Genomic DNA, 17,887 nt, shown 5'->3' with positions numbered 1-17,887 from the left:
TCTTCAACTAAGATTATCCTTCTTTCTCTTCAGTCTTGAAGAGAGAGAAGACAATATTGTTTGAAAAATCGCACTTAGAAAGCTTTTTGGAGTATTTAATTTAATATTATATTAATTTTTATCTTCCCAATTCTTGAATGGAGAGACATATTATAACTGTTATTGTTTTAATGGAGAAAAAAATTGATTAAAATAAATGAACTTATTTTTATTTGAAGAATTTTTTGGGAGATGATTTTTTTTTTTTTTCTATTTGCCACATGGGAAAGTAAATAAGTATTTGAAATGTAAAATTAGAATAGTATTTTGGTAATGCTTTTAGTTTGCTATCTTTATTAGAGGGAATTCTACAATATATCAGAAATAATACAATTAATTAATGCATGCATGACATGTATAAGGGAATTTTAATGTAACCACTACTTATATGGTAATATTTCAAAATAAATACACACATATCACAGTATCACTTACTTATTGTATGGCTGATAATTAATATAGTATCTTTAATGTATTGCAAAATTTTTAAAATAATTTGAATTGATATTTTTGACATGATGGCCACATACAGTTACAAAAATATATGGGATTTTGAAAGAAATTTAAAAAAAATGGATAACAACTCAGATAACTCTGAGATTTAGAGTCTCATCTTTGACGTCTAATAGAAACGCAATAATAGTGTTACAGCAGCAGTGAAAATATGTCATTTAACTCAAAAAATATATTACGACTTGTCGTTTTTCTAATTCCAGTTTCGCGCTCCCTCATTTGCCGCGAAACACGAAAGAGAAAAAAATTAAAAAACGAAGCCGTTCTAATTCTAGGTTTTCCATGGCTGTAAAATTTCTTGACGAATCACTCGACTGCGGCACGATTGGGCTTTAGACGAACTAATATCCGAAGACAATAAGATTGATGAGGTATTATTTGTCGTTCATTACGTTAGGGTTTGAAAGTGTTAGATTGTTAGGTCATTTTGATTAGCAAATATCAAATTCTGGATTCAATTATGAGAATCTGAAAAAAGAAAAAAAAGAAAAGAGTTTAGTTGTCACTAATGGGGCTCCAGAAAGTGCTATTTTTGCTTAATTTAATGCTGTATCCTTGATTTCTGCTTTGTTACGTAAATTATACAAGAATATCTTGAAACATTTTTTTTAAAAAATGAGTGGTAGTGGCACATCACGTGATGAAGTTATTGCAAAGCTGATTGAGATGGGATTTGATGATTCTGATATTACAGAAGCTGTAGAAACAGTTGGTCCGTCATTTAATGATGCTATTGAGTATATCTTGAATGGTTCTGTTAGGAACTCCAAGGGCAAATCTGTTAGTTGGAGTTCAAAATGCGTAACAGAAAATGGGAAAACTCTTGGAAAACGAACTTTATCTTCAGCAAATTCGCTGGGTCAAATGCGGCAGGCCAGCTTACTAGATCATTTCCAATCTGGGAACAGGCAAAAAAGAGGCAAGAGAAATGTTGGGGATGATGTATCTGTTTCTGGGTCAGTGGTGTCGCCTAGTATTGTTGAAGAACAAAAGGAATCTTATCCTGGCATGGACTGTAACCTGAAGGCTGAGTCTGATTCATTGGCAGTTAGCTGCCCAAAAGAGGTGGAGATTGGCTCAGATTGGGAGGTGAAGGTTAATAGCCTGTTGAAAAAGCATTTTGGTCACTCGTCTTTGAAGAATTTTCAGAAGGAAGCCTTGTCTGCTTGGCTGGCTCACCACGACTGTCTTGTTCTTGCTGCAACAGGATCTGGTAGTATCCTTGGTGTCACTGATGTCAGTATATTCCAATTGTCATTCTACTGAGTGGTCCTTTATTCAATTATTTTGGTGTATTTCTCTTTCTGCAGGGAAGTCCCTGTGTTTTCAGATTCCGGCTCTGTTGACGGGGAAGGTTGTGGTTGTGATTTCACCCTTGATAAGCTTGATGCATGATCAGTGCTCAAAGCTGTCAAAACATGGTGTAACAGCTTGCTTTCTTGGATCTGGCCAACCTGACAACAAAGTAGAACAGAAGGCATTGAGAGGAATGTATAGCATTATTTATGTTTGCCCAGAGACAGTCATAAGGTGAGAAACTTGTAACAATTAGATAAGGCTTGGCTTCGCTATCGCTCCGTCTGCGTTGTGAAGAGGTTGTTCCCTTTTTATAAGATTGAATAAGTTTGACACATGTTTCTGCAGACTGATCAAACCACTTCAGAGGCTTGCAGAAAGTCGTGGAATAGCACTTTTTGCTATTGATGAAGTCCATTGTGTTTCTAAATGGGGCCATGATTTTCGCCCCGACTACAGGTCTGTCCTTTCTCATCTGACTATCCCTGTTCACTGCAATCTCATTAATATTTATTTGACTGTTTGCTAGCTATACATAATATGGCATCATTCCCATGTATGCACATAGGCTAAGCACTATACTATGAAGTGATAGCTGTGCTTTGTTTGCAGAAAGTCCTTGTGAGTCAATCATTGATCTTAGGACATTTTGCTATTATGCATAAGTTTTAATTTTCTGATTTTGTTATTTATTTTTTCTCCATTTACTGTTGGACATTGTTTCTTGCATTTATTGTCTGTTTAACTTTTTATGTCCACTCATTTTCCACTCAATCAAGTTCTTACATCAGATGGTTCGGCTCACTCCAATGTTTTACATATGCATTCTGGTGTTTCAGGCGATTGTCCGTGTTGCGAGAAAACTTTGGTGCTAACAATTTAAAATCTTTGAAATTCGATATACCTCTGATGGCATTGACCGCTACAGCCACAATTCAAGTTCGAGAAGACATTCTTAAATCACTCCACATGTCAAAGGGAACAAAGTTTGTGCTTACGTCCTTTTTTCGGCCAAATTTAAGGTTTTCGGTGAGTTTTTCCTTATTTCAGTGTGGTTTCCAGGAAATGTTTCTAGAGATGACTTGTTTAGGTATTGCATTTGGAAGGGATATCCATTTCATGAAGGATATTCAGAGTAATTTAAAATGGATAGGTTTCCTGTGAATGAGAGTCCAGTATATATTATTTTCCTTACTGGTATCGTTTAATCTCTCTCTAAATAGAGATTTAAGTAAATTATGTTTTAGTTTTGGATATGACCATTATGACTCAATGATATTTACAGGTAAAACATAGTAAAACATCTTCACGCGCTTCTTACAAGAAGGACTTCCGCCAACTGATAGACATATACACCAAAAAGAAAAAGACTGGTGAAAAGGAAAAATCTGCTATCCCACAAGATTTAGATTATCAGTCGGATACCTCTTCTAGCAGTAGCATGTCTGAGGAGAGTAGAATTTCTCCAAATATTGGGGATGGTTACTATTATGACGAAGATGTAGGAAATTCACCAATGGGAAAAGAAATGTCAGTGGAATTTTTGGAAAATGACTCTGTAGATGATTGGGATGGTACCGTTTTTCTGTTTTACCTTTAGTAGTAAAACACATACTTTAACATGTAAAGCAGAATTTCTTAATAGAAACCTTGTTTAATCTCTTGACATCAATTCTCTTAATTCTAAATTCTGGTCACTTTTGTTTTTGCAGTTGCCTGTGGTGAATTTTATGGACATTCTCCTCATCGAGACAGGGATACAGATCGGTCATTTGAGAGGACTGATTTGCTTAATAAGCCAGCAGAAAGACTAAGCATGCTGCAAGAACCTTTAGAAGATGGACTAACCATCATATATGTTCCTACAAGAAAAGAGACGTTGAGCATAGCAAAATATCTTTGTGGCTTTGGCGTGAAAGCTGCTGCCTACAATGCATCGGTATGTATTGTAAAAAGTGATTGCTCTGGGCCTATTCAGATGATTAACATATTTATTTCTATACAATCCATTGTATTCTCTCTTTGCCTTTCATATAATCTTTTAAGACTTGAATCAAAATTTTGACTTGATCGAAAATTTTGACTTGATCATAGTTCCCCAAACTTTTAAATCCCACTTTATCTTGTGAGATATAAAATTAAATTTTTTTATGGGTGCCATTTACAATATTTTTAAAAACATTATATGGGTGCACAAGATGCTGTCTAGACACCAAAACAATATACTGTGCGGATATTCATATTAGCAAGTGAAGATTTCTTGAAATTCTCATGTACTTTTCAACCTATGCTTGATAATTACTGTTTTTTATCAGTCTGATGAGCTTCTTGTCATTAGAATCACTGGTAGATCTTTGTTTCTTGCTTGCAATGCAATTAATTTGCAACTGTTAATTTTTCCCAGTTGCCAAAATCACAACTAAGGCGAGTTCATACGGAATTTCATGAAAACAAGCTAGAGGTATGGAGTTTGAGGCTTTTCAGATGATACTGAATTACTTATATTTCAGCCAGTATCACGTTTGAAATCAAACCAAATGACATTATGTTTGATATAGGTCCATTCTGGTACATTATTATTTGTACTAATGGTAAACATTAAATGCGCCTCAGCATCTTAAAGGTTTATTATTATATAGAGCCTAATTGAAAGAGAATGTTAACTGCATGCTTTTCTTACGGGGAGAGTCAATTTGTGGTTCTTGCTAGTACATAGGCTACTATGTTTTAGTATGATTTTTCTTTTGTTTATTTTCTTAAAATGATATAACATCCTGTGGACTTCATTCTTTAAAGAGTGATTCCACACTTTTTAATGATGAGACACCATTTTTCTTGTTTTTAGTGTTGACTAGACTGTAATTGTGAATCTACAAAAGAAGTTACTTTTAATAAACAACTTTTGCACATGGTTACATTCACCCAATATTTAGTTTAAAAAACATGAATCTGATCAAGTTCAAATTTAAATCAACCAGGATATTGATAGTTTTTATTTTAATTTTATTATTATTATTCTTTAATACTTGAAGTTTCTTGGTTTTTCATTACTTTCTAGATCCTCATTCTATAGTATGTTTTTGTTTATGTAATTACGATAGAATAAATGTGATTTATGACACAGCAATTGTCCCCCTTCTGTCCAGGTGGTTGTTGCAACTATTGCTTTTGGAATGGGGATTGACAAGTTAAATGTTCGAAGAATCATCCATTATGGTTGGCCTCAGGTCTAGTTCTTGGATTCCAGATTGTTGCAATATTGTATTGGAATTTGTTACCATTTTTACTTTTTTAATGCATTTTTTACTTAAAATCAAGGGGCTGTGAAAATTATTGCGAATGTTGTTTTTCCTCGGCATTCTGCATTCATCAATTGTCTATGATCCTAGTTTCAGAACTTGCACGGCTGTTGTTTTATCCAAATTTTTATCACAGTATCTCATTTTTATTTCATTGGCCTTGTGAGAATACTTTTAACCTTAAGAGATGGGAATTTAGCAGAGCTTAGAAGCATATTATCAAGAAGCTGGCCGAGCTGGAAGAGATGGGCATTTAGCGGATTGCGGTAAGCCATCCTTAGTTTTGGAAAATACATTCTGGTGACAAATACGTGGAATCTGTTTGGTAATTCTCTTAAATTAGTTGCGACTAGGTGAGTGACAGTATACAAAATGATTCCTTCTTCCATATTTTTGTGTCTGTGGGTGTCTTTATTTTTTTAATTTCATTTTTTCACCTTGGCAATTTATATTTGTATGATTTATCTTTTGTTGCTTAGTGAACAGTGATTTTTCTTGTAAAATCCTGATTCTAAGTCGGTCAAGGTCATTCTTGTTGTTCAAAGTAAATTAATTGATTCCACTCTTTCAAGCAGTTCTATATGCAAATTTATCAAGTATGCCAACACTTTTGCCAAGTCGAAGAAGTGAAGATCAGACAAAACAGGCATATAGAATGTTATCTGATTGCTTCAGGTTTATATTATATACTTCCCTTACTACTTTTTTATTCCTTATGTTTTGATATTTATTTCATAATTTATTGTTTACGTGCAGATATGGAATGAACACTTCATGTTGTCGAGCTAAAATACTTGTAGAGTATTTTGGGGAGGATTTTAGCCATGAAAAGTGTCAACTGTATGTGAATTTCTTTTAATTTGAGTTTGCCCTTTTAGCCAATACAGCTAGCATCCCCTCACCAGCTCACTTTATGTTTTGGTTCACTAAAGACTTTCTTTTAGTTCAACATCTTGAAATAGATAATCTTCTAAATGTTATGTCGATGAGAACTCTGCTATATTGTGATTCTTTTTCTAATACTCTTAAGTGTTAACACTGATATTTCACAAGTTCCTAATACTATGAAGCTATTGCATCTCCTAAGCAAGTTCAGGTTTCTCAATCGAGAAACTAATGATAATGGAAGCTCTTGTATGCAGGTGTGATGTTTGTGTTGATGGACCTCCTGAAATGAAGAATCTGAAAGAGGAGGCAAATATTTTAATGCAGGTTATTGCTGCCTATAATGTAAGTCGTGTGAAATTTCAATTAATTTCTAGTCATAGATTTTTCAAGTCTAGATCTATGCTTACTTCTTGTCTAAGAAATTTGATGGTCAAAGCTGTTATTGGCTTATTGCCCTTAACTTTTCCCTCTAGACTGCTTAATAGTTTGGTTGAGTTATTCTTTCCTTCCATTGGTAGCATGTCTTTCAATAACAGGTACCCATAAATTTATTTTTAACAATGGAGGAGTTTAATTCTTCTATGGCTTCTCGAAATCCAAACAATCAATGGACATATCATGCTGTCTCATATGTTTAGTTTTTCTCTTTCCTTTTAAATAATTATTAAGTGGGTCTCAAATTTCAGGAACAAAGCAATTCAATGGATGATGATGATGGCATCTACAGTGGCATTAAAAGGCAAAAATTCATGGACAGGCCAAACCTCAAGATGTTTGTCAGTAAAATAAGGGAGCAGGTAATACTTGTCTATCCATTTTCATACTGTTTAAGAGGCAACAATAGTTCTTCAATGTTATTTGATGATTATGACATGATGGCCCCACATGCAGTCACAAAAATATTTAGCAACTGATTTGCTATGGTGGCGAGGGCTTGCTCGAATAATGGAAAATAAAGGTTATATAAGAGAAGGAGATGACAGGGTATGCAGTTGAAAAAATACATATATACATGTCCGTCTTCTCTTAACTGCATGTGTTTCTTCTTCGGCCAATCTGCTCAGGTACACTGTTTCTATGCAGACACATGTTCAGATTAAATTCCTAGAACCAACGACACGTGGACTAGAGTTTCTCAAATCAGGCAAGGAGCAAAGTTTCAACGCTTTTCCTGAAGCAGATATGCTGCTCGCAGCGAGCACATCTAAGTCTTATTCCACATTCTTAGACTGGGGAAAAGGCTGGGCTGATCCTGAGATTCGGCGCCAGCGCTTGCAGAGCATGGGAAGAAACAGAGGGCCACGTAAGTCGCGAAAGTTGAGAACAGGAAAGTCAAGAAAATCAAACCGAGAATCGCACACTGCCCGTGGCAGGATAGCATCAAAGCTCTCGAAAAAGAAGTGAACTTGTGTAAATGCATTATTTGTGTTTGCGTAATGTATATGAAAAACGATGAATAAGCTTATTCTTCCACTCTCTATTCAAGCTTTGAAGAGCAGAGATTTTGTTAATGGGTGCTGGGCCTACGGTTAATTATCCATTCAATTAAAGAATTCTGGCAAATCCTTATTGATTTTAATACATTTTTGTGCATGTAGTAACATCTCACTCTGCTGTAAAGAGGCAGAAATTTTTTTTTTACTTCCGTCAAAATTAAACTTCAAGAAAACAACGACAACGAGCGCATCTGGTGTAGTGGTATCATAGTACCCTCCCACGGTACTGACCGGGGTTCGATTCCCCGGATGCGCACTTTTAATTTAATTTCTTTCCCCGTTTTCTTTTTGAAGGATTTGCTTCTGCATCGTTCTTTATTTGAGAAATATGTCGAATGAACATGAGAGCTGACACATCTGCATGTTTCTTTCCTCTCACAGCCAAAAATTTGTCAGTGGGTGGGTGCTAAACTTGTGTTTATATAAATGAATGAAGGCCATCATCATTTTGCATATTAATTAATGTTGAGCTTGGGGTTTACTTGATTCAATTAAACTTCTTCTCAATCATCTGCATACAGCCAGGAACTTAATGACTCTTCAATCTTTATAACATAATTTTAGTAATCGGAAGTCGAGAATATTTATTAAATAATCTTTTATAACCCGAGGAAATTGTTAGATTCAAATTTCATGAAAATCACGTATATGAAAAAAATAACATATTCAGACATTATTATTAGAGATCAATTTAATCTTTTACAGTATAATTATTTAATATCAGAATTGAAGAAATTAAAAAGAAATTAGAGTTTTAATTAATTACAGGTGCGGAGTGTCATGAGTTATAAGTTCTATTCAATAATCTAAAGTTATTCTTAATAGCGAATAAAAATGTGGATCTTGACAGCAGTAAAATTGTGGACATATTAGTACTGTGAAATTTTATATTATTAGAATATAGTGTGCTTAAAGTGTTATTTACAGTGTGTAAAATATCCCACTTTCTTTATTTCTAAAAAAATAAATTGTTTTGTCTCTTTTTATCATGTGGAAATTGCAAAGTTGTATGGTTAAATGGAATAATTCAATTATTCTTTTTTTTTTTTTAATTTGACATCATTCTCAATTCCACAATTTAAACGCTGCGTTTTGCACGCAAAACTTTCGTGATTGCTGCGTCACACTGTTACTGTGCTTAAGCCTAAATATTTGTTTGCTTAACATAATGGCCAACAATTAGAACTCCCGGATCGCCAGCGTGGCAAATCCAGCGGCTTACAACCACCAAAATCGCACTCTCTTGATTGACGAAATAAATATTCACCTAGATAGCCAACGTGTCAAGAATACCAACCGTTAGATCACCAAAAGCAGGCAGATAAAACTAAACTCAAAAACAAGACAACCCCATTGGACAGAACTCGAACTGCACGGATTGCCAGCGTGGCGCTCTTGCTATAAAACCCCCACTGACTCCTCTTTCTCCTCCTTGCATTTCATTCAAATCAGAACTCGAAAGTCGTAAACAAACAAAATCTTTTCAGAAGATACTCAACTTTTCCGTCAGCGGCATATTAAGAGCAAATGGAGGTGACGAAGCCAACGAAAGGAGCGGGAGGAAGGAGAGGCGGCGGCGGGAGGAAGAAGATATCGAAATCAGTGAAAGCCGGTCTCCAATTCCCGGTCGGTCGTATCGCCCGGTTCCTGAAAAAGGGTCGCTATGCCCAGAGAATGGGCTCTGGGGCCCCCATTTATATGGCCGCCGTTTTAGAATATCTCGCCGCTGAGGTACTTTTGAATTTGAATCAGATCCGGCATTTACGCTTCCCTCTCAGTTTATCGTATTTTCGATGGCTGGGTTTGGGAAATGTCATCGTTATTTTTTTTCCTTTTAACTATTTTGCCTTTTTTTGACTTTATTTTTTTTAATTTAAAATTTGAATTATTTGGTTGATTTGACTGATAAGGTGTTGGAGTTGGCGGGGAACGCAGCACGTGACAATAAGAAGAACAGAATAAACCCGAGGCACGTGCTATTGGCAGTTAGAAACGACGACGAACTGGGGAAGCTTCTCCAAGGCGTGACAATAGCAAGTGGTGGTGTACTTCCAAATATCAATCCGGTCCTTCTGCCAAAGAAAACAACTTCTACATCTGAGACTCCGAAATCCCCAAAGTCCCCGAAAAAGGCTTAAAATTTACGATAATGTTGACACCAGTAGCAATAGTACTATAACTAAAGGCCTTTGATGTAATTTTTGTTCTATTTTCTCCCTTTTTCGTGTAAAGTGACTTTAATGGAAAGTTTGCCTTTTTGCTTATTTCTCTATCGTCTTCAATTACTTTTTTTTACCCCCTCGTTTTATTTCATTTTGTTGATCCAGAAAGCTCCACTAAGCTGCAATTTTCTGCCGTTCAAGAGAATTGAGACTATTACTAAAATGCCTTTAATGAGGCTTGCGTTATTGTCATACTGCTAAAAGGGCATTTTGGTCTCATAGTATGTTCTTTTTTGGTGCTATTTCTCATGAACAGGCTCCGAAGAAGGTTATTCTACGAGCTGCGTTAAAAACAAGTAAAAATTAAAAAAAAAAAAAGGTCAGACACAAAGGGGTTTAGCTAGGGTTTTTGCATCAAAACAAAACCAATTTCACAATTTACAAACAATAAATAAACAACCAAATTCAAGAATTGCCAGCATTTTTGTCATTGAATAACTAATGAATCATTTTCTGGTAAACCCATGAGCACTCTTCGTTGTGCATTATACAATCTTCACTTTATTCGCCATTTTCAATATCATTTACAAAGCATTTTTTTTTGTTCCTCTTGCTCGTTGCGTATCTTGCTTTGTAAAGATTGTCACAATGACAGTTTTAATTTTCAATTGCAGAAAATGGTTTCACGCTCTTGTGGCAGAAACTCTCTGATCCGGGTTGTGGCCATTGCTGCTGCTGGGTCGGGTCTTTTCTACGGAAGCAGCAACCCAGATTCTAGTGAGCTCTATTTTCAATTTTTGTTAATGTTTGTATTCTGCGTTTTTAACTTACGGAAGCTAGTGAACTCGAGCGGTTCTTTGCTCAAAATGATTTCTTTCTTTCAGTTTCTACACTCCAACATTTTCGTGGCTTATGTTTAAATTCAATAATGATTATTATTTTTGAGTTGTAGAAACAAGGATATCACTATCAATTCCTGCAACATTGCATGAATCTGTATTAGTGCAGCGGCAAATGTCTCAAAGCTTCACTCCACACTCTCCATTTATTTCGTCTGATTGTTGGCAATTTGGTCCGTTCTCTCTTTGATCTTATCTTGGAATATCAACACTTATTTTCGAGGGTATTTGAACTTGACATTGCCTATTGGGTTTGAATATGTAGGAAATGTTTCTCTTGTTTCTTCTAGAGTTAATCCAGCTTCATCAGGATCTATAAAGAAAGAATATCCTGTCACGGAAGAAGCTCCTGTGAAAGAAGAAACTACTGGAGATGTTAAAGATGGTAAGGATTCTTGTTGTAGATGTCTAGGTAGAGATACCATTGCCAATGCAGCTGCTCGGGTTTGTCCTGCTGTTGTCAATCTATCAGCTCCGCGGGGTACGTATTTGCTGTTCTTATTCATTTCTCATTCAATTTGAGCTGTTTTCTTGTTATGGGCTAGGGATTATTTTGGAATTGGCTTTTTTTTGTAGAGTTCCTTGGCATTTTATCAGGGAGAGGTATAGGTTCTGGTGCAATTGTAGATGCTGATGGTACTATTTTGACATGTGCTCATGTTGTGGTTGATTTCCATGGCTCGCGGGCTTTACCTAAAGGAAAGGTTGGTGATTTCATAATACCTGCTTGCATCCACACATCTACCTTTACTTAAATGATTGTATCAATGCCATTCCTTATTTCATGGGTCAATTTAGGTTTCAGCAATATGATACAAAGGTCTTAGAGCAATGCAATATAGTTTCTTAATATCTGTTAATATTTGTGATTGATGTGGAATGCTTCATACAAACTTGCCCTGTAAATAAAATCTTGCATTCTTGATATCAACATCAATAAATGCTTTATTTTTGTTTTGGTCCCTACTTGTTAAATGATTGAGCTTATTAGTTTGTGATGAATGTACCATTTTGTGTATTTGTGTCAATTTTTTGGTAGACAGCAACATTCTGATGAAAATTGAGTGGTATTGTCTGGCTCTAGACCTCACCTTATTAACCAAGGTATAATTGTTACATTAGTTAAAAAAACAAACAGATGCCTTGCATGATTTGTTGAATGTTATCTGTTTCCATGAGTTTTCCTAGTTGAGGCATATTGTACTATTTGAACAATTCAAATGTTTGAATTCATTACCTCTAATTTGTTTTCAAATTCATTTTTGAGAGCTTTCAGTATTCTGGAGAGTACTAGTAAATTTTGAAATGTGTTATGTTTCAGGTTGATGTAACTCTGCAAGATGGTCGGACATTTGAGGGAACCGTGCTTAATGCCGATTTTCATTCTGATATTGCTATTGTAAAAATCAATTCTAAAACTCCTCTTCCGGCTGCAAAACTTGGTACTTCAAGTAAACTTTGCCCTGGAGACTGGGTGGTGGCAATGGGCTGCCCACATTACCTTCAAAATACAGTAACAGCTGGTATTGTAAGGTATTATATGCTTATTTTGGTTCAGAATATGTTATTTGTTTTGCAGTGGGAAAAATATGGAATTTTAGCTTCTGCAGGGTTTAGTAAGATAGCATTGAATTTATATCTCTTATAATCTTTTTAATCACACTAATGTATCCTGATATTTTTGCTGCTTTTTAATTGATAATGGGAGAATAAAACAAGTCTTATGTGTAGGGTATTAACATTGAAGACGCTGATTTTAGATGCATGTTATCTTAAGTGTGTTTTTCTTTTGGAAATTAGTTGTGTCGACCGGAAAAGCAGTGATTTGGGTCTTGGTGGAATGCGAAGAGAGTATTTGCAAACTGATTGTGCAATCAATGCGGTAATTCCTTCTTACTCTATCTGGGTTGTGCCTGTGCACACACTTTTGCACATGTGCTCTTGGGTTATGTCTGCATGAATACATTTGTACATGTGTGTGCTTATACCTGTGGAAAACACACTTTTATGAATATGCTGCATATATTGCTGGTAGCATTTTTGTACTGCAGAAGGAGTTGACTAGTTGCTGAGCTAGAAAATCAGTGGATATCAGCTGACTGAGTCTTTTTATTTTGTGGATGCAGCAGAGTAGCAAATTAGAAAGGTTTAATCTGTGAAAAGTTTTTGTTATTTTTATGCTTGGCCTGTCTATTTCCTTGTTTAGAAAATGGTGTATATTGTGCACTACCCTGATTGCCTAGGCTAGAATGCAAAGTGGTTTCAAAAAATACCCATGCATGTGTCTGTGTCTGTGAACTTGTGCCCTTGTGAATAGTTTTGCCACTCATGGATAAATTAGTTTTTTGCCTCTGCTTGTGTGTTATAGGGAAATTCTGGAGGGCCTCTGGTTAATATTGATGGAGAAATCGTTGGTGTTAATATTATGAAAGTAGCGGCTGCGGATGGTTTGAGCTTTGCAGTACCAATTGACTCGGCAGCCAAAATTATAGAGCAGTTCAAGAAGAATGGGTATGTCTGTATGTTATGTGTCCAACTACTTATGATGGCATGCGAGTATTTAGCATTAGACATATCCTTAATAATACATTGTTTCTCTTATATTGATTATTGGTCATGTGGTTGTTTAGTTGGATGCATGTGGAACAAAAAGTACCTTTGTTGTGGAGTACATGTAACAAGTGGTGATTCTGTGCAGGAGAGTTGTTCGCCCTTGGCTTGGATTGAAAATGCTTGATCTGAATGATATGATTATTGCTCAGCTTAAAGAAAGAGATCCCTCATTCCCTAATGTCAAAAGTGGGATTCTTGTACCTGTGGTATGTTTTCAATTTCACCTGTGTCTCTAAATTGCATGCAAGCTGATTGCTATTTTCCTGTGTGTTGGAGGAGCTTTTGTTTATTTCGCAAATTGGAAATACATTTGAAAACAATATTCTGGTTATTGATACCTTTTACATTTGAATGAATCACACCATATGCAAAAAATAACATATGGACAGTCTTTATTCCAGTTAATAAAGGTTTTGAAGATTTGTTATGGAGGCTTATCATGTTTGGTACTTCTTTTTTCGATGTTAAACAGGTAACCCCAGGGTCTCCTGCTCATCTTGCTGGATTCCTACCAAGTGATGTTGTTATCAAATTTGATGGGAAGCCTGTTCAAAGCATTACGGAGGTACTGGGGCACCCAATCATTTTCCTTTTGCTTTATTTATTTATCTGTACCTGAGATTGATCATTATTTGATCGGACAGATCATCGAAATAATGGGAGACAGAGTTGGGGAACCTTTGAAGGTAGTCGTGCAAAGAGCAAATGATCAATTGGTGACTTTGACTGTAATCCCAGAGGAGGCCAATCCAGATATGTGAAAGTTGCTAATTCTTCAACAACACTAGCATACTATATTTCTCTACTTTGCACAGATTTGACTAACAATACAATTGTAAAACGAAATTGCAACTCTTATATAATTTTTTCACTGGATATTTTGTGGTGCTGACTCCTCTCATGGATTCTCTGAAACTATATCAAGCTCCTTATGAAGGCCAGTCGTGACTCATGAATGATCATATTTTTGAATTCCATAGGTCTTGTTATGCACATTCAATTAAATATAGTGATTAAAACTTCTAGCTAATTCCATATACTTGATTAATCGTCGGTACTGACTATACATACACACTCTCTTTAACCTCTCAAGGAAAAAATACCAAAATTTTATATTCATCACCACACAAAGAGAAGGTAACTTCTCTCCATCTTCTCTTCTAAAAGGGTTCTTCAGGTTTGAGGAACTTGTAATGTTCAAGTTGATGCATCTCACCGCCTTTCATTGGATCAAACTCGCATTTATAGTAACTGCATTTACAAATCAAACAAACTTAACTGAACTTGTATAGAAGAGAAGCAGAAAAGGAGAATTCAAGCTCTCATTGAAGAATACAAGTGATTTTGAATTTACCTTCCATCCAAGCCAACAATCACAATTGTGTTGTTCTGCCTGCCAAAGCCGACTAGGTACTGCACATTTTCTGGCAATCGGAACTGAGCCATTGACCACTTTGAGCTGAAATACTTAGGCAATACACCTACAAAAACAAAGAAAGTATGTGACCACAAATGAGCTCTAGTTTTGCCAAATTTGTTTCTAATTCAGAACACTCAGAAACTACAAGAAGTTTGCTCTCTAAACACTTTCTAAGTCCAAGATTTTAAGCAACGATGGACAGGAAAATTACCTCGGATGAATCTAAAAGATGAAATGGCAGATGAGTTTTTGCTTGAAAGATTTGGCTCAGGAGCCGAGTGCAATTTACCGGTGCCCGGTGATCCTGAATCAACCTTGAGGCCAAAGACATGTACAGTCCCTTTATCACTTGAAGCAGCTAGCCATTGTGCATTTGAAGAGAATGCCAAGCTGTATATCTCTGCTCTCTCTGCTCCTCTCCTCATCTGCATTGCATGCCAGCATTTTAAATAAATACACAAAGTGGTTCGAGACAGAATCTTATTATACATTTAGAGCGCTTTCGTAGAAAAATAAGGCACTTCCAAGTGAAAGTGCCTTTGGTTTCTCTCAGTAAAACTAAAAATATTGTTTTCTTCCCACTGAATACTAAAAATAGAAACAAATTGTAAGACACTTTTTAACTACAAAATAAAATCATAAATGGTCTGGCCATGGAGCACTCTTTTATTAACATACGATTAAAATTATAATATATTTTTTATTATTTATCACTTTTACTGTATGGTTACGAAGAAATGTTTCATGGTAGAACAACTCCAATACAGGCATTACCAAAATAAATTCACGTGTTTTTTTTTTTTTTTGTGTTTCTGAGAAGAACCCAGAACAATTAAAATTACCTCTTGCAATAGTGAACCATCCATGGTATTAAAAACCCTAATCAAAGTTCCCTTACTACTGGCAGTAGCCACGAATCTACCATCCAAAGTCATAGCGATACTCGCAATTCTCGAGGCATGGGCCGTTATGTACTTTGATTTCTTGGTCCCATAATCCTCAACCCTAACTTGACCCTTAAGCAACCCCGGACACGCCATCACCATGGGCCCCGCGTTCTGCGACACGTCGCACAGCCCCGTGGGATTCACTACTGTCTCAATCTGATCGACCAGCTTCAAGTCGGTGAAGTTGTACACGTAGACCTTCTGGTTCAAAACGACGACGATCCGGTCGCGCCGGAGCCTGACGTTCTTGACCTCCGACCGGAACGACAGCTCGCCGAGGTAGCGGTTCTCGTGGTCGTCCCATATCATCACCTTGTTGCTCTGGTGGGGCCCGGAGTTGACCAGGCAGATGATGTTTGACCGGAAGAGCATGGACACCAGTTGGGTCCCGCCACGTGGGTTCCGGTCGAAGTCCCGGCGCATGATGGGTTTGTACGGGTCGGATAAGTAGACCCGGAAGCCCGTTTCCGTGCCCGTGGCGAAGCAGCCGTGGTCTTGGTTGAGCGCGAGGTGGTGGATGGTTATCGGGTCGGGTTGGTTCATCATGTCTTTTCGGGTCGGGTCAGGATGAGAGTGAGGGCATCAGCAAAGGGTTTTAGAGAGAGCCTAGAGGATCAATAATCTGTACGAGGGTTGTAATATTAATATTTTTTTTTTGTTATTTATTATATCGTATTCGTGTGTTTTGATTTGATTTTTTGTTTTGGGTTTGGAAAGCGAGATTGACTTCTGTAGAAAAAGATAAGAGTTGTTACAGAGATCAAATAGATTTTATTTTTCAAAATTTAATTACATGAGATAAAAAGTTTTTTTTTTTTTTTTTGGATACGTTTAGTTGACTTAATAATGACTAAATTTAAAGAATACTTTATGAAAATATTTATTATTTATCTTTCAAGTATCAATCAATCTAATCTTTATTTAGTAAAGGATAAAGATTCACCAAAAATTGCTTTTGACAATCGCTTTTTTTTTTTTTTTGTTCCTTATACCCACGTCAACATATGTACATTGATAGACTCGTTCATGTCAAATTAGGGTTCTAATTATATAATATCCTAATCCTTAACGTAAACAAAGTAGGCAAAAAAAATAAAAATCATCAAATAATGAACTCAATATTCGAGAATATAAATCCAAGCAATCTTTACTAATAAGAGTAATTACACATTACATGCGCCTCATTCAAGACTTTTTAAAATATATTGGCGGTGCGGGATTGGTGCCGGATTCCGACTGGCTGCCCAAAAGATCTCATCGAACTTTTATGAAAAACCCAAGTTGCCCTTACGGTTTCCGTAAGGTTTTACCACTTGAAAGTTACCGCATTTTGTGTCGTTTACTTCATATGGTAAAATTACCAAACAGTTCTCTAACAGGAACATAAACTTCTCCGAGAACTTTTTCATGCCATGAAACTTGCTTGCAACAAAGTTTACACATGAGCATCAGCCTACTCTGCTGGAGCTTAAGAGTTTTCGACGTAAAATCTCATCGGAACCCCCCGTTCCCCCCCAATATTATATTTTGGCCTCAATATTGACCTATTCGAGTTTCTTGGCTTGGATGAGAGCTGCCAAACGGAATAGAATTTTATTGTCTTACTTTCATCAAATGGGAATAATAAGTTATTATTAGGCGGATGTAGTATAGGACTATGAAAAAAAAAAAACAAACTCTTTTTATTTAAAAGAAAAATTAATAAAATTTTAAATAATCTCTGTTAGATTATCAAATAGCCTCGTTCTTTTAGTTTATACCACCATAATAGAGAAAATATTTTTAACAATAAAATTTATGAAGAATGAACTTCGGAATCGGATGAGAGATGAATGAATAAATAATAATTTGATTGTTTATGTAGAAAAATATGTATTTAATAGTGTTGATAATGAATCTATTGCACAACGTTTTCAGAACATGAAATCGCACAGAGAACGATTGTAAATGTGTTATAAAAAATTTTATATATTTAAGTTTAAGTTTTTATATTTTGTTGTTATTTAATTTAGCCTCCAGTAAATTATTTTTCTAGATCTGCCACGTCTTGGATTTTGATTAGAATTATATGAAAAAAGAAAAAAACTTAAATGGAAACGGAATTGTATAATGGGGTTTATTGTTTGAATTTAAATAAAATTGATTTTGAAATTAGGAAGACAGTAATATATTGTTCTATGTACTGTATCTCTATATTAACAAAACTGCACCGTTTATTTTCAGTTATTTCTGCCTATTTCATTCATGTAAATATTTTTTTTAATTAATCTTAAAACAATGTGATATCTCTCTATTTACCTAATTAATTAAAAAAA

General features: G+C 35.6%; 4 protein-coding genes and 1 non-coding gene across 10 annotated transcripts; 4 read left to right on the top strand and 1 right to left on the bottom strand.

Annotated features, from left to right (window-relative positions):
• The first annotated feature begins 760 nt into the window (after window positions 1-760).
• On the top strand, window positions 761-7,589 carry LOC18041807 (ATP-dependent DNA helicase Q-like SIM). 6 transcript variants are annotated; one of them, XM_024184725.1, is made up of 16 exons: window positions 761-923; window positions 1,314-1,765; window positions 1,863-2,082; window positions 2,197-2,307; window positions 2,688-2,877; window positions 3,134-3,422; window positions 3,561-3,787; window positions 4,253-4,309; window positions 4,995-5,075; window positions 5,350-5,413; window positions 5,723-5,822; window positions 5,904-5,987; window positions 6,290-6,377; window positions 6,722-6,832; window positions 6,927-7,019; window positions 7,119-7,589. In XM_024184725.1, the coding sequence occupies exons 1-16, from the start codon at window positions 919-921 to the stop codon at window positions 7,437-7,439; spliced, it is 2,493 nt and encodes an 830-aa protein (XP_024040493.1). In that variant the 5' UTR covers window positions 761-918; the 3' UTR covers window positions 7,440-7,589. The 6 variants fall into 6 exon arrangements, with proteins under 6 accessions (XP_024040493.1, XP_006433399.1, XP_024040490.1 ...); XM_006433336.2 differs by having other exon boundaries at window positions 761-1,765; XM_024184722.1 differs by lacking the exon at window positions 4,253-4,309 and having other exon boundaries at window positions 761-1,765.
• A 127-nt stretch (window positions 7,590-7,716) lies between these two features.
• TRNAG-CCC lies at window positions 7,717-7,787 on the top strand. Its single transcript has one exon. It is a non-coding gene; the product is annotated as a tRNA-Gly (tRNA).
• Window positions 7,788-8,979: 1,192 nt separating this feature from the next.
• Window positions 8,980-9,795, top strand: LOC18041806 (probable histone H2A.5). The gene is made up of 2 exons (XM_006433335.2): window positions 8,980-9,262; window positions 9,442-9,795. The coding sequence occupies exons 1-2, from the start codon at window positions 9,059-9,061 to the stop codon at window positions 9,667-9,669; spliced, it is 432 nt and encodes a 143-aa protein (XP_006433398.1). The 5' UTR covers window positions 8,980-9,058; the 3' UTR covers window positions 9,670-9,795.
• A 93-nt stretch (window positions 9,796-9,888) lies between these two features.
• On the top strand, window positions 9,889-14,066 carry LOC18041805 (putative protease Do-like 14). Its single transcript, XM_006433334.2, has 11 exons — window positions 9,889-10,209; window positions 10,368-10,470; window positions 10,646-10,765; window positions 10,858-11,073; window positions 11,169-11,296; window positions 11,914-12,125; window positions 12,393-12,474; window positions 12,961-13,103; window positions 13,291-13,411; window positions 13,678-13,770; window positions 13,850-14,066. Exons 1-11 carry the CDS (start codon window positions 10,195-10,197, stop codon window positions 13,964-13,966), a joined length of 1,350 nt encoding a protein of 449 aa, XP_006433397.2. The 5' UTR covers window positions 9,889-10,194; the 3' UTR covers window positions 13,967-14,066.
• An 84-nt stretch (window positions 14,067-14,150) lies between these two features.
• LOC18040938 (autophagy-related protein 18a) lies at window positions 14,151-16,274 on the bottom strand. Its single transcript, XM_006433333.2, has 4 exons — window positions 15,468-16,274; window positions 14,837-15,050; window positions 14,560-14,686; window positions 14,151-14,456 (listed from the first exon to the last, which is right to left on the bottom strand). The coding sequence occupies exons 1-4, from the start codon at window positions 16,116-16,118 to the stop codon at window positions 14,366-14,368; spliced, it is 1,083 nt and encodes a 360-aa protein (XP_006433396.1). The 5' UTR covers window positions 16,119-16,274; the 3' UTR covers window positions 14,151-14,365.
• Between the last annotated feature and the right edge of the window lie 1,613 nt (window positions 16,275-17,887).

The sequence above is a fragment of the Citrus clementina genome, unplaced genomic scaffold (genome assembly GCF_000493195.1).
Source record: "Citrus clementina cultivar Clemenules unplaced genomic scaffold, Citrus_clementina_v1.0 scaffold_5, whole genome shotgun sequence".
Lineage (NCBI taxonomy): Eukaryota > Viridiplantae > Streptophyta > Magnoliopsida > Sapindales > Rutaceae > Citrus > Citrus x clementina.
The sequence above is the reverse complement of the archived record's forward strand: the minus strand, read 5'-3'. Positions and strand labels throughout refer to the sequence as shown.